At 43.7% G+C, this 15728-nt stretch overlaps 1 protein-coding gene across 2 annotated transcripts in view; it reads right to left on the bottom strand.

Annotated features, from left to right (window-relative positions):
* Positions 1–2527: 2527 nt before the first annotated feature.
* Positions 2528–15728, bottom strand: part of RDX (radixin) — a 100141-nt gene continuing 86940 nt past the window's right edge. The window contains exons 15-16 of one of the 2 annotated variants that reach the window (XM_080687074.1): positions 6270–6363; positions 2528–3090 (exon numbers count right to left, since the gene is read on the bottom strand). In XM_080687074.1, coding sequence (XP_080543200.1) covers positions 6297–6363 — 67 coding nt within the window. In that variant the 3' untranslated portion in view covers positions 2528–3090; positions 6270–6296. The remainder of the gene's footprint in view (positions 3091–6269; positions 6364–15728) is intronic. The other variant, XM_080687073.1, reaches the window with a different exon arrangement.

Here is a 15728-nt window from a genome sequence, read left to right on the forward strand (position 1 = left end):
GCACCCCCCTTCCCTCGCCGCCTCTTCCCCCCCCCCCCCCCCCCCCGCCTGTGAGTGTGGTCCCAGTCCAACAGCGGGGCCCACAGCCTCACCTGGGCACCTGGCCAGAGCCGCAGGCTCTGAGGGGGCGGGAGGGAAGGGACCGACATGGGGTGGGGAGCGCTTTAACACAAGTGAGAACATGTGCTAATCAATGGGGAATTGCAGCAAAAGAAAAAGCAGGTGAAGGTCATGGACCTTGGCGGCTGATAAAGCTAGTACTGGAGAATGCAGGCTCATACCCCTGGCAACTAGCTTCCTAATGTTGAACCCCAAATTAGACAGCCGTCCCCCGTGTGGAGGGCCCGGGCCTGCCTCTGTCCAACTAAGCCCTGGAGGAGCAGCCGGGGTGTGTGCTGCCTGCAGACCTCGCTCTCTCGCAGGGAGAGAGGGGGAAGGGCTGGCCCACCCCTCCCCACACTGGCCTAAGCACCGCATCCCACCTGCTGGGAGAGGGCTGAGGGCCGCGGGAGGGCAGGAGCGCGGTGCTGACCCGCCTTGTGTCTACCCTGAAGGAGGGAAACATCCCACCCGCGTGCTCCTTCGCTGTGGGTGCGGTTGTTAGTGCGTTTCCCCCCTCTCGGTGGCTACACTCCCTCAGCTCTGCCTGTTGACCTGCACTGAAGTCCTCTTTCCAAGGGGCTGGGGCGCTGTTCACTGTGCGGCCTGTGGTGGGCTGGGCGGCTCAGGAAGAGAAGTGGACTCTTATTTTGAGGTTTCAACCAACACGGGTTTGTCCTGGCGACAAGTGCAGACCGCAGCCCTGGTGCCTGCCCTCTGCCGAAGGCACCCCAAGAAGAAATCCAGTCGATGAATGTGCACAGGGAAAGCTCAATAGATTGTCTCCCAGACGGGGTTGGCCAGGTGCTGCTCTGACTTCATGCACCTTGGTACCTGAAAATCAGTGACCTTCACGTCTGTGTTCTGCCTCTCCGTTGCCCATGTTTGCCATCCCATGACCTTCCTTTTTAGCATGCTACAAAAAGTATGCTACTTCCTCCCCTTTCCCAAAGAAGGAGAGACTCAAGGAACAAGAACCTTAGAAATCATTTAGTCCAAACACTTCGTGTTCCAGCAGACGAATCAGAGGCCAAGAGAGCGGGAGTGACATGTCCCGGGTTAACCTCTAATTAGTGGCAGAACCACAGCCCACATCCAGGTTTAACAGCCACAGGCTGAACGTCCTCAGCTCCGCAGACAAGCTCATGAACTATTGCTGATACGGCATTACCCATAGTATCCTGTATCACATTACTCATCCTGTATCACACTATCACCAGAAGCACCTGGTTATTTGCCATGTATCTTTTTAAATGATTTCTCCCTGTGGCACCAGTCCTGCCAGAAATGTCTGTGCGGAGGAGGGTGTGTCCAGTGGTGTCCCATGGGCGTTTGCTGTGGAAGGCAGCAGCTTTATCTTTGGACCCCGAGCCTCTGGTCTATTAAAAGGTGAAAGTAAGACTAGACCTGGTGTGATGGATCCTTCAGATGATTATCTGATCAGTGGCTCTGAGGGCTCAACCAGGTGATTTCCATCAAGTGCTTCCGGTCTGTATGTTTCAATACATAAAAGGTAGTGTTGCACGTGCTGCCTCCAACCCCTGCCCTAGGTCATGCCTCTGGCTCCACGGTACTCCCAGGCCTTGTGGCAGAAGGAAGAGAGACCTGAGACACAGCAATTTGATAAGAAACCACAACAAAGTATTTTTTTAAGTGATAGATGTGCCTGCTAACTAAAGACTTCAAATAAACTATGAGACTACTTTGAGAACCGATATTCCTTAATATTAGACAAACAACATTACTTCTGCCAAATGAAAGGTTATTGGTTTATGTGTCCCCTGTAGGAGGACTGTTTCTAAAACAGCCAGATTCAGTATTCTTGGAAAACATCAGGTTCAGATGGAAAATTCAATATCACATTGTGACATGAGTCAGCTATTTTTTGTAATCACTCTTACATCCTTCAAGAATGTATTGTGGGGCCATTATGTGGCAGGTGCTTACCTGCAGGGCACAAAGATACCCCTTAAAGACTTTCAGAAAAACTACACAGATGGGAAATTCAATATCACATTGGCAGATTTTGTGTAGTTTCTCTGAAAGTCTTTTTTGGGGTATGTTTGTGCCCAGCAGGTAAGCACCTACCACATAGTGGCCCCACAATGTATTCTTGAAGGATGTAAGAGTGATTACAAATATAGCTGACTCATGTCTCAAACTGTCACCCAATCCTCTGAGCTTCAGTCCTGGACATTCAAGCCACCTCGGAGTGCCAGGAATAGTGCCACCTAGTGAATTAATCATGCTGCTTCATGTCCCAGTTCTGACACCGGACTCCCCAACCTTCTTTCTCCACACCCAGGCCAATTCAAACTAACACTTTGTGAAATCAGAGAAGGTGAGACCTGAGATGGGGCAATAGGGCAGTTCCTTGAGAACGTGATATTCACCGCCTACCATCACCATGCAGAGTCAAGTGGAAAGTAGTGCCCGCTGATGTTAGAATATATTTATTGCTACATTTATATACAATTATACAAACAGCCCAGACAGGAAGAGGAATGTTGCATCAATGTCTCCAGATTTCACAGATGTGAGCAAGTAATCAGAGCTTTTGAAAAAGTGGAAAATTCTTGGAAATTCTATCTCTCCTTACAAGCTAGTCATGCAGAGAAAAAGTGGGCTCTCAGAAGCTGGTGCCTTCCGGCACACCTGGGGCATGGTGCTTTGGAGATGGGATGCAATAGATGCTGGCTCAGGGCTGCAGGGAGCAATGCAGAGTCCTCCAGTCCCTGCCCATCTTTCCAAGCTCTGTCCCTAGGAAAGGCAGTTGAGAGGGGTGTGGAGAGAGACAGGATAGCAAGAAAGGGAAACCAACAGGAAATTGAGATGTGGAGAGAACCCATCCGTAAGAGCCTTGGTTTCAGGACACGTGCCCATCTGGTTCCGGCTGAGATTCTGGCTTTGGGGGGTATTCACATTCAGAATATCAGGCATGTCTTGGTAAGTCCATATCCCAAAGCTCACCATATGTCAGATGCCAGGGACCTGCATGAAGACATAGAAAGTGAACAGGAAAGTTGGGTAAGAATGAAGAAAATGAGACAAATCTATTTAAAAGAGTAATTTGCAAATCAACCAAATGGAATGACCAGAGCGAATGCTCAACCAGTCACTATGAGATGCACTGACCACTTCTCGGTCCCTCCCCCTAGCCTGCAGGCTTCGATCGCCCAATGGCAAACAAGGAACCGGGGGTGGGTGGCGGTTGGGGACAGGACTGGCTGCCGGCAGCCGGGGAAGATGGCCCTGATCACAGGCCAGGCCTAGGGACCGTACCTGCACACGCATTTCATGCGTCGGGCCTCTACTATTACCATTATAGGGTTGAAATGCGCAGGACCCTGAAAACCTTTCCACACGTCATAAGTAGCAGTTAGCTGGTTGAGTTCACTGTTGAATTGGGAAGGCGAGTGGCTGCAACGCCATGACGTACACAGATTGCTCCCAAATGAGGGTGGGCCACAGACTCGGCCCTCTGAGCTCAGCCAGGGTAGAATGATGTTTGGTTTCAAAGGAAGCCTAACATAGATCTTGCAACCTGCAGATCCAGAATTTGGATGTGGATATGAGATCCCGGAATAAAGACACTTCCTCTCACGTCAGTCATATAAACCTTGGTGATGTGAATCACAAGAGAGGTCGCAGAGCAGCCCGGGGCATGTGTGCCCAGGGGGTGAGCTCACTGTATTTACACCAGCTCCGTCTTACCCTCGTCAGGCCACTCCCCAACCTGGGGGTCAAGGAGAGCGGGTCTTCAGGTCTAGCAGCCTCCTGAGCCGAAATCAGCCTTGCACTCAGAGAAAGGACAAGGCCTGCAGGTTGAGAGCAAGAAGCCTGTGGGTCTAAACACACTAGGCTGCACAGCCTGATACCCGAGGCTGCAGGGCGTCCTATCGCTGAAGAAACCACCAGCTCTAGCTCGTCCGTGCCTTTAGATGGCCCCCGATTTCTCACCACCACAATCCAATGGGCCACAAAATGGCAGGATGAGAGTTTGATGGAGAAACCCCAAAGTCTGGAGGAGAAGGACCAGAAAATCAGTGAGAAGTCCCTGTCCTTTTTCTTGGGTCAGTAACATTATGATCACTTGTGGAGGGAGGGGCCCAGCACTTCTGAGGCTGCCCACTATGTGCCCATTCTGTGATCCTTTGATAAATTAATCTCTGGATCACTCCCAATCTCTGTCATTTGATCTTGACTTTTCCGGTGAGTCATTCAGAAAATTTATTTTCCTACTTCTGACGACAACAGGATGGAGTCAAACCATTATCGGTTAAAAGTCAATGAGGAAAACATCAGGCAAATTTTAATTTGGGGGATTTTACCAATCAGCAAATAAAATGGAAAGAGCTACATAAATTTCTGCATTGGAAGGAATGGTTTAAAGGATCATAAATTTCTAAATGGACATGGTGGGTAGTCACAACCCAAACATACAACATTTTAGAAGGAGGTTTATTGTTGCCTTGAGAGTCCCAGTCCGTTGTCTCTGTGCATCTGGGTGAACTCACCTTTGAAATGCCTCTTTTCAGACCCCTCAAGAGACCACATAACCTTGTTAACTATCCTATAATACAATTCTGTCCTTGCTTTCTCCCACATCCATATAATCTTCCTTCTTTCACTCTTTAATTTCAAATTTGTACAAGCAGCTACAAAACTGTTATTCTCCGAAGCATCTGAGATCTTGCTCCCCAGTGTATGTTGTCAGTTTGGCTCAAATAAACTCATAACATTTTTTAAAATAAAAAAAAAATCAATAAGAATAGCTGAGAATTTGTGGCGATCTATGGAACATTAAGAATGGGTTTTAACCAAGGATTTTAGCTGAAATATCAGGACTAAGACTGACTGGATTGCAAGAATTCACAATCGTTCCACCCCCTTCAAAATGAGTGAATGGTGATGGATATGGCGGAAGCCCCTCAAGTGAATTTGAAACAGTAAAGTATTTGGTGATGTTGTTGGTTGTCAGATTCTTGAATGACCTTCAACTCATTTCAGAGCAATCCAAAATTCAAGGCCAAAGAAGCAAATCATTTAAAAAATTCCCTACCTATAGCAAACATATATGATCATATTTTGTGTCATATGAAAAAATCTTAAAAAATATTGTTATTATGGACATTTATTCCAGATCTTAAAGTGTTAGATCAGATACATTCGCATACTATAGCTAGTGTTAGGTTTACAGACCGTGGGGAGGCTTAATCAGCAAGCCAAAGGAACTCAAAAGAACCACTCCAGATCTACAAGATAAACTGCATCGCTGTGGTTTTATTTAGAAAGGGATGGGCCAAAACAGTGTCTGCCAAAGAAATCAATGAATTTAAAACAAGCTTCTGTCATAGTAATCATGTTGATCAATGACTTTTAAATATTTCCAAATTAAGATCAATGCATAATACTAACCTGGCTTATGAACCAGTTCTGGAATTCTTCTACTCAATATGTATGTGTGGCCCTTCATTTTTAAGTATATCTAAATATTTTCTTAAAATAAGAGAAAAACCAGCAGCAGCACACAAGTGGCATATGTGTGAGCTCGCACTGTAATACTCCCTGTCAAGGGTGTTCCTTCACAAAGGTAAGAGAAAAGTCTAAAGCAGCCAGTAGAAATCAAGCAGCAGTTCGCCAGGATTATAAGTAAAATTTCAGTTGAATAAACTATCTGATCCTAGCCTGTGTTTCTCAGTGGTTAGAGCACTGGTCTGTGCACGGAAGGGTTGTAGGTTTGATTCCTGGCCCTGGTTGGGGCATGTGTGGGAGGCAACCAATTAATATGTCTCTCTCTCTCTATCTCTTTCTCTCTCTCTCTCTTCCTCCCTCCTTCCCTCCCTTACACTCTTTAAAAATCACTGGGAAAATATCCTCAGGTGAGGATTAACAACAACAAAAATAATAATAAGATAAACTATCTGACCTCAAAATTATTAAATTGGAAGAAGATGTTTTTGACTGGCAAAAAGCCCACGAGATGTAAACAGTCGAGAAAGATCTGGAGGGGGTGGAATTAGATGTTGTAATGGTAGGGATGCTCTGAGTCAGCTCCTTGGACTGAGCATTCCAATACTGTGGGGTCCTAGCATGTTGGCAGTAAACAGATGTGGCAGGTCTAATGGGAAGGTGGGCTGGCCCTGGCCACAGCTGCTACTTGTACTTACCTAGTGAAGGAGGGAGCCTTCTTCCTATTACATTTGCTTTATGCTGTTTTGGCAAGAACGGATCTGGAAGAATTCGTACAGTTTGGGTCCCCACCTTTCAAAAGAGACATCAAGAGGTTAAAAAGCATTTAGCAAAAGAATACAGAAGGAAGCCACGCAGTACGGAATGCCAGGAGGACTGGTCACCCTGGATTAGGGGGGGCCTCTTGGTAACCAAATTGCCAATGTCACCTCCTTCTTAATCTTTTTTTCAATCCACTTTTGAATCTCCCATTATTCCAATATAAAAATAAAAATAACATTAAACCTTCCTTTTAAATAGATGTTAGAATTCTAACAGTTGTAGGAACTCTACACAAACTATTCAGTTTCACAAGAATAATGGATTTCAAAAGCCATACACATCAAAGCTTTGTAAGTATTAGAATACTGCTTGAGAGTGAGTGTATATGTTACCTGCAGTTCTCTTGACTAACAGGCACTTTTAAAATGTCTTTTAAACACCAATCAATCAGACTTACGAGCCCAAAATACTCTGGGGTGCCTACTTTGAAATCAACAGTTGCCATGCTGGAATAAGCAAATGCTCAATATCCTCTATCTGCCGACTAAAAGCCTGGTGTGGGGTAAGACAAACAAACAATAAAAGCAACCTCTCCTGCGGCCAGGTTGGCCCAAGAGATCAGGGTCAGCCCTCCTTCCTCTGGTCCGGCTTCTCCAGCTGACTTGCCAGCCATTCTCAGACACTAGGACAGTCACAGTTAACTCCACAAAGCAACTGCTACCCCAGCCACGGGGATCCAAGTGCCAGTCCTCTGAGTGGGAAGAACATTGCTCACAGTATTTTTACACTTAGGGTTAAACAAGTAGAGAGTCAGCGACTGGCGATGTCTATCTTATAAATCAGTTATGTGCCACAAGAGCCCCTGTGGTGGGCTGTTGCCCATGGAAACCATGTTATAGATGGCAGTTCGGTTTCCAGGCAGTGTAACCCATAATGAAAAACCGAGTCTGCAGTAAAATACAGGAGAACCCCCAAATCTGTCCTGGCCAGTAATACAGGAAGGTAGAAACAATGAAACATATTAACACTATTATAATTTTCCTTTGATACTTCGGCTTAACGTTAAACTGGGAAAAATTAATTAGATGACTAAATAGTACTGGAAATTTAAGAACATTTTAAAGGGACTTGGAAGTATTTTGAGGACTTGGAAGGTTAGCAGAGCTGCCACTTTATCATATCAAATGTCATTTAAAAGTGTATTACTGTATTTTTCCTTAGTCACCATGATTAACCATAACTGAGGTTGATTTATGCTCATAACTGAGGAATGAAGGGAGAAAGAGCAAAGGAAGGAAACGTGAATGATTTACATGGAGATCAAGAGAAAGGAGAGTGAAGTGGATAAATGTAAGGTACCAGAGAGAAAACAGAATACAGTGAGATAACCTAGGAAACTCCATTTCCTTAAGGAAGGTGAATAGCAAAACAGAAATTTCCAATGTTTGCCACCAGATGGCGCCATGAGATTAAAACTACTTGGTTGAAGACAGCCCTAAAAGGGAGGGAGGGGGAGATACACACAAATCAGAGGAGCAGAATATTCTCAGCACAGGGAGGGGCTCAGGATTGGAGAAGCGCCAAGCCATAGGTTAGATCATATATCAAGTTAGCCCAGGCGTGCAAATCTACTTATCTAATTCAGTAAGTTACAAACAAAAAGCACATACACATTATCTCACTATATACAGACATTACATTTGACAAATTATAAACCTTCTTTTTATTTCAAAAACACACAACTCACAAACAGAACAAAACAAAAAACCTCTAGCAGAATAGGCAAATGTATATAACAGGATGTTTCATTAACCTGATAAAGGGCGTGTACCAAGCACCCACAGCAAATGTCGTGGCTAATGTTAGAAATGTTGGAAACATTCCTCTTAAATCAGAAATGAGATGCCACTAATGTCGAACATCGTACTGAATGTTTCAGTCAATTCGGTAAGATAAGGAAAAGAAGTCAATTTCTATGGATTGGGAAAGACATCTTATTTGCAAAAGATGACTATTCTTGTAGAAAGCCCAAAAGACTTCAGAAATGCTTAGAAACAATAAAAGTTAAGCAAGGTTCCTGAATAAGGTAAGCAAACAAAAATCTATTTCATTTCTACACACCAGCCACCAAGAGTTTTAAAATGTAACTCTTAAAAGATAGTAAAGAATGAGATGCTTAATAATAAACCTAACAAAAAACATATTATCTTAATGGAAAATGTTAAACTTTACTGAAAGGCATTAAGGGAGACATCAATAAGTGGAGAGAATTAACATATTCATGACCAGGAATATTTAATATTTAACAGATGTAACTTCCTCCCAAATTAATCTATTAATACATCTCAAACCAAAAGTCTTTTTTCCCTCATACAATTTAGGAATTCTAAAATTTATGTAGAAGAACAAAGAGCCCAAACTAACCCGGAGTTATTATCAAAACAAGCTGGAGAGACTTTTAAAGAAAGTTCTATCAGTCATTAGAGCTCATATAAAGCTAAGGATACAGGAACTAAGACAGAATGGTGTTGACACAGGGGTAGACAAGTTGGCCATGGAACAGCGGCTATCCATGTGCTCCCTTGACACAGGTAAGAAGTGGCAATGCCATCGGTGGGGGAGGGATGAACTGCCAAAGTATTAAGACACTAGTCATCCAGATAGAAAACAATGGATTCACACTTCACACCATAAAAAAAGTTATTTCTAGCTGGACTAAAGACTCAAGAGTAAGAACAACGAAACTTTTAGAAGAAATTTTAAAAACTCAATACTTTTAGAAGAAAATATAGGAGAAATCTTCATGACCTCAAAGAAGAGAAGAAGTTTTTAAACAAGATACACATCAAAATAACTTCCCCAAATCACAAGGGCAAAATTTTCTAAATTAAGCTACAATCAAATTTAAAACTTTTATTCATAATAAAAATGTGAAAAGAGAAGGCACAGCAAGAAAGAAAATAGCTGTAAAAATTCAAATATCAAAATATTAAATCAGCCAGGCTGGTGTGGCTCAGTGATTGAGTGTAGACCCATGAACAAGAAGTCTTAGGTTCAAGGTTCGATTCCTGGTTAGGGCACGTGCCCAGGTTTCAGGCTCCATTCCCAGAAGGGAGTGTGCAGGATGCAGCTGATCAATGATTCTCTCTCATCATTGATGTTTCTAACCATCTCTCCCTCTCCCTCTCTCTGAAATCAATAAAAACATATTAAAAAATAAAAATAAAAACTGATACAAAGTATCTATTACATATATAATTACATGTTTTCATAATATATACTATACAAAATAATATATATTCCTTTATTTATAATTCTCCTACGTACACATCTTTCCCCAACACTGTTGTAAAACAATCTCTAGTTCTTAGATGTTTAAAACAGAAATTGATGACAGAAAAATACTACAATAGATGGGGAAGTTATACATTTGGTTTCAATTACCTTTGGTCTCGAACTACTAGAATTTTGGATGTCTCACAGAAATCATCGAGGCAGCAAAGTCAATAGTTACTCTAAGGACTCCGAGTAAAAGAGGCCACCTGTTGTTCCCACAGTGCTGGGCACCCTCATCTCTCAACCAGCGGTTCTCAAAGTGCTGGCCCAGAACAGCAGCTGCCTCACCTTCTTAAAATGCAAGTGCTTGGGCCCCACGTGGATTTACTGAACCAGAAACTCAGGGCATGGGCCCTCAGTCTGCATTTTAGCGAACTCTCAGGTGATTCTGATGCAAGCCAGTTTGAGAATCACTACTGGAAGTTTTTGGTGTGTTTTTTAAAATATATTTTTTATTGACTTCAGAGAGGAAGGGAGAGATAGAAACATCAATGATGAGAGAGAATCATTGATAGGCTGCCTCCTGCATGCCCCCCACTAGGGATTGAGCCCGCAACCTGGGGATGTGCCCTGACTGGGAATCGAACCGTGATCTCCTGGTCCACGCTCAACCACTGAGCCACTGCGGCCAGGCTGCTTTGTTTTTTATTTTATTTTTTCTCCATCCCCTCTATGCCCTCTTCCACCTCCACCCTGGAAGTTTTTCTAATGTGTAAGGAAACCTCTTCATTACAACAAAACAAGACCCCCTGATCAGAACTATCGACAGCTGAGAAAAGCAGACCACGGGCCTTCGCAAGAACATGACTGTTTTATAACACCTCTAACATAAGGTCAACAACTGTAGCTCACGGGCCAAATCTGTTCCCCACCTGTTTTTGTAGAGACTGTATTTTTTTTTTTTTTATTGATTTCGGAAACAAAGGGAGAGAAAGAAATATCAATGATGAGAGAGAATCACTGATCAGCTGCCTCCTGCACACCCCACACTGGGGATTAAGCCCGCAACCCAGGCATGTGCCCTGACCAGGAATTGAACCATGACCTCCTGGTTCATAGGTTGGTGCTGAACCACTGAGCTACACCGGCCGGGCGAGACTGTCATTTTTTAAATTTAATCAGAAGACAAATATTTCATAACAGGTGAAAATTAATTACAATGCAGTTTCAGTGTCTGTAAATAGTCTCATTGGAAGGCAGCCAGCAGCATTCATTACATATGCCCATAGCTGCTTTTGCACTAAAACAGCAACTTGTGTAGTTGAGACAGACAATTTGGCCTACGATGTTGAAAACATTTAACATCTGCACCTTTACAGAAAAGGTTTGCCAACTTCTGCTTTAATTCAATAATTAGAATCTATCAATCTAAAAGCAAAATATAGGCAATCATATTGATTTTTATTTTTAAAATACTATTTTCATTTTAATTCTACAGGTAAAAACATCTATCAGTTTAAAAATAATAAAATCATTAAATCAGATCCATTTTTATCTACAAAGTAAATAACCCACATAGAGCATCTGGGAAATGTTATTAATTATGCTTTCTCTCTTCAAATATTCTAATACGTGGCAAAGAACTGGCGGTGGGTTTTCATGAAGAGCTCTACACATTTAGTGCTGAAAGCTAACTCAGCATCCTCCCACCCGTTCCCTAGGGTGCTTCACTTAAACTGCAAGCTCTCTCCGTGCTGCACGCGACTTCTTTCCCGGGCCTCACACTGTGGCCACTGCCCTCCTTCCCCCTGACGCCCTAAAGCCTTGCTCCCTCTGATCCTCGGCCTCTTGAACATTTCCAGGCCAAGTTCATATCACATCACTCAAGACCTGCTCACTGAATTCCTGAAATGTTTTATTCAACACCTATTGGGTGGCCGAAAAATCCCATTTTTATCCATATCCACCTTTACTTCTTCAATTTCATCTTCCTCTAGATTTCTAAGATCCCTGATCAGAGACCCTTTTGATTTTGAGAGTTTTCGCACTCCATAAAAAGAAAAGGATGCTTCCTCAGAAGAGTAATTCATGTATTTCAACTAAATCTTTAAGCTACACTCACCTTTCCTTGAAAATGAGGCACTAACCCTTAACAGGTTGGTGTCACTAGCCCAACACAACATAGTTGAATGAGCCTGGTCTTCAGTGTGGTGGGGTTGAGTCTCCAGCTCACTGTTACTCTATATGCAACTTAATATTTAAAGTCCTCCTTTGGCCTCTACATTAATGGGTGCATTCCCTTTGAGTGACGCAGACGAGCACCCTCCAAAGGGCACTGTCATGGACTCAGATCTCAGTTGGAAAGGTAGTTACTACGTGTTTCGTGGTCAAAAGGGCATGGGCCTCCAATTCCAAGAAAACCAAAGCCAGATGCAGACTCGGCCACCACGGGTGCCTTTGGGCCGCTTTACTGAACTGTAAAATGTGATAATGCAGGGAGACCCGCAGCATTCATGGCATCTTTGTGTGGCTTAGGAACAGGTACCCCTTCCTCCAGGAAGATGAAGTCTGTCGTCCTGGGTACACGCTTGTCGAGTGGAGCACCCACTACATTTGTACTTCTATCCTGCACTTCTGCCCCCAATACTGCGGTGAGCTCCTGGGGTCTGGCTCCTTTCCAGCCTCACTCACACACCCTCTCCTACGGGGTCACTCAGCTCTGGACTTACTGCCCTCTTTTCTGTTCTCTGAACAAGTCAAGCCCTCTCTTGCCTATGGTCTTTGCACATGCTGTTCCCTCTACCTGGAACGCTTTCAAGTGAAGATTGCAAATTGGTGTCGAGTAGGCCGCTCCTGGCAAGCAGACACATTGTTTGGCTTGCAAAACATTTTTTAAATAAATAAATCCTATATAATAAAAGGGTAATATGCAAATTGACCTTAACAGCCAAACGACAGGGAACAACTGCTTGCTATGATGTTCACCAGGGGGGAGATGCTCAATGCAGGAGCTGCCCTGGTGATCAGTACACTCCCACAGCGGGAGCTCCGCTCAGCCACAAGCCAGGCTGGCTGATGGCTGTGAGTGCAGCGGCAGTGGCGGGAGCCTCTCCCGCCTCCTCGACAGCGCTGAGGATGTCCAACTGCAGCTTAGGCCCGATCCCCTAGGCCAGCAGGTGGACATCCCCCGAGGGGTTCCGGACTGCGAGAGGGTGCACAAATTTTCATGCACCGGGCCTCTAGTAAATAAATAAAAGCTGACATAAAATTTGGGAGATTTCACATAAAACTACATTTCAACTTAAATATCTAAAGCGCCCTGACCGGTTTGGCTCAGTGGATAGAGCATCGGCCTGAGGACTGAAGGGACCCAGGTTCGATTCCTGTCAAGGGCATGTACCTTGGTTGTGGGCACATCCCCAGTGGGGAGTGTGCAGGAGGCAGCTGATCGATCTTTCTCTCTCATTGATGTTTCTAACTCTCTATCCCTCTCCCTTCCTCTTTGTAAAAAATCAATAAAATATATTAAAAATAAATAAAAATCTAAAGCATTATTCTTTAAATGCTTTTTTAAAAAGCCATGTTTGGCTTATCTAGGAAAATGAAAAGGTGCAACAACCGCGCCTGAGGAGCTGGGCCGTCCAGACAGGCGTGAGGCCCGGCTGCAGCCCCGCAGGCCCAGGGCAGCCGCAGCCCCTGGCACTGCATCACCATCATGATTTAAATAAAAGAGGAGGCCCTAGCTGGTCTGCTCAGTGGATAGAGTATCGGTCTGCAGACTGAAGGGTCCCAGTTTCAATTCCGGTCCAGGGCACATGCCCGGGTTGCGGGCTCGATCCCCAGTGTGGGGCGTGGAGGAGGCAGCCAATGAATGATTCTCTCTCATCATTGATGTTTCTATCTCTCTCTCCCTCTCCCTTCCTCTCTGAAGTCAATAAAAATATATTTAAAAAATAAAGAGGAAGAGGACCTAGCCTTCTCTTCTTCCACGTGGCAGCTTATATGCCACCTTCTCACAGACTTTTTGTGATCTTGCCACCCCAAATTACCACCCCGTATTTTCCCCAACTCAGTCCCTTGTTTTTTTCATATCAACTTGATATGAATTTGCTGTTTTACAGGTCAAAGATGGTTCAATATTTGCAATTTCACAATTTGATCTAATACAATTTTAAATGTTTATTCTGCTTTCCTATAGAAACTAAGCCCATTGGGATAAGGATTAAGTCTTAGTTGCTGTTATATTCTCAATGACTATGACTTACTGAGCACCTGGCAGATCTGAGGCACTGAAATATTTGGATGAATAGATGAAAGGACTCTCCCCACGAAAAGTTTTTCAGCAGCCCCAGAACATTCATGAAATGCATTTTCCTGACCTGAGATCGCTAGAATTAGCCCATGTTACAAGTGGGCTTTCCCGACCACAGCCCAAGGCAGTCCTACCACCCCTAGCCTGCCCACTGGGCGCTGGAGCTGAATCTAGTCCGACTTCGTCAGCTTCTGCTCACAGAGCTAATGCCCCTGGTCCTGGTGTTGGAAATTACTCCCAAAGTGTGATTTTTCCTGGACCGCCTGTGCAAACCAGCACTGCGGTCAGTGCTGCACATCCACTGAGATGTCCCTCAGCCCTGAAACAAGCTGGGAAATGATACTTGTTCCTGAGGTGAATGCTGACAATTACAATAGCCTCAGGGATGTCAGCAAGAGGTCAGTGGCTCCCCCGACCTTCGTGTGTAGGCTCTTGTTTGCTTGCCTTGTCAAACTTAACTCTCCTGTTCCTTTACACTATGGGCACTTAATGGTTAATGAATGGGTAAAATTATTTGAATAGATTAAATCATGCAAGTGCCACACAGCGAATCCCTACAGGGCAAATACAGGGACATTTTTATTTAGTAGGTATAATCCCATGGACTTGAGCAAGGGTGAGGGGTGGGGTTCATGCTGGAGTGCCAGCTTCGGACAGAGGACACCCCTAGAAAGAGCATTTTCCTGTTCTTAGCATAGGTTTGTGGGAAACACTTGCAGAAAACACTGCAGTTACTAGTAAGCTAAGTAAAAACTATTCTAATGCCAAGAAAGTGCCCTTTTCAATGTTGCTACTGGGTGTACCAGTTAATAATGCAGATTTTTTTCAATAGTTGGAGTTACACATGTTGATATATATGCGATTTGATATGTATGCTATTTTGTTGTATTGACAACAAGCTTCAAAACTTCACGTCAAATTTTCTGAAGGTGTTAACATCATGTTTTTACACTTAAAAATGTCGAATTTCATGCAAAAAAAGAGCATTTGTGGGAAAGTTTTAATTCATTATTTTGAAGAAAAGTGCTGCTGAATACTTCGGGAAGCTTATGGTAAACATGTTCCATCTTAAGATACTTGTGAACGCTGGTTAAATGCTTTAAAAGTGATGATTTCGATATGAAAGACAAAGAACATCCAGGTCAACTGAAAAAGTTTGAAGACCAACAATTACAAGCATATTGGATGAAGATGTGTGTCAAACTCAAAAACAACTTGCAGAAAGATTAAACGTTGCTCAGCAAACAATTTCTGACCACTTACAAGCAATGGGAAAGATTTTAAAGGAAGGAAAATGGGTGCCACATCAACTGAACGAAAGACAAATGGAAAGCCAAAAAGTCATCAGTAAAATGTTGCTTCAGTGGCATGAAAGACAGTCTTTTTTTGTATCAAATTGTGATTGGTGATGAAAAGTGGATTTATTTTGAGAATCCCAAATGCACAAAATCATGGGTTGATCCAGGTCAACCATCAACATCAACTGCAAAGCCAAATCAAATCACTTTGGAAAGAAGACAATGCTCTGTGTTTGGTGGGATCAGGAAGGTGTGGTGTATTATGAGCTTCTAAAACCAGGTGAAACCATTAATACTGATCGCTACTGACAACAAATAATCAATTTAAACCACCCTTTGATCGTGAAATGACCAGAATGTTCCAGAAGACACGGCAAAGTAATTTTGCTTCATGATAACGCACCATCACACACTTCAAAACCAGTCAAAGACACGTTAAAAGATGTTGCCTGGGAAGTATTAACCCACCCGCCGTATTCACCAGACCTTGCTCCTTCAGATTACCACTT

Source organism: Plecotus auritus, assembly GCF_963455305.1.
Source record: "Plecotus auritus genome assembly, chromosome: 9".
Classification (NCBI taxonomy): Eukaryota; Metazoa; Chordata; class Mammalia; order Chiroptera; family Vespertilionidae; genus Plecotus; species Plecotus auritus.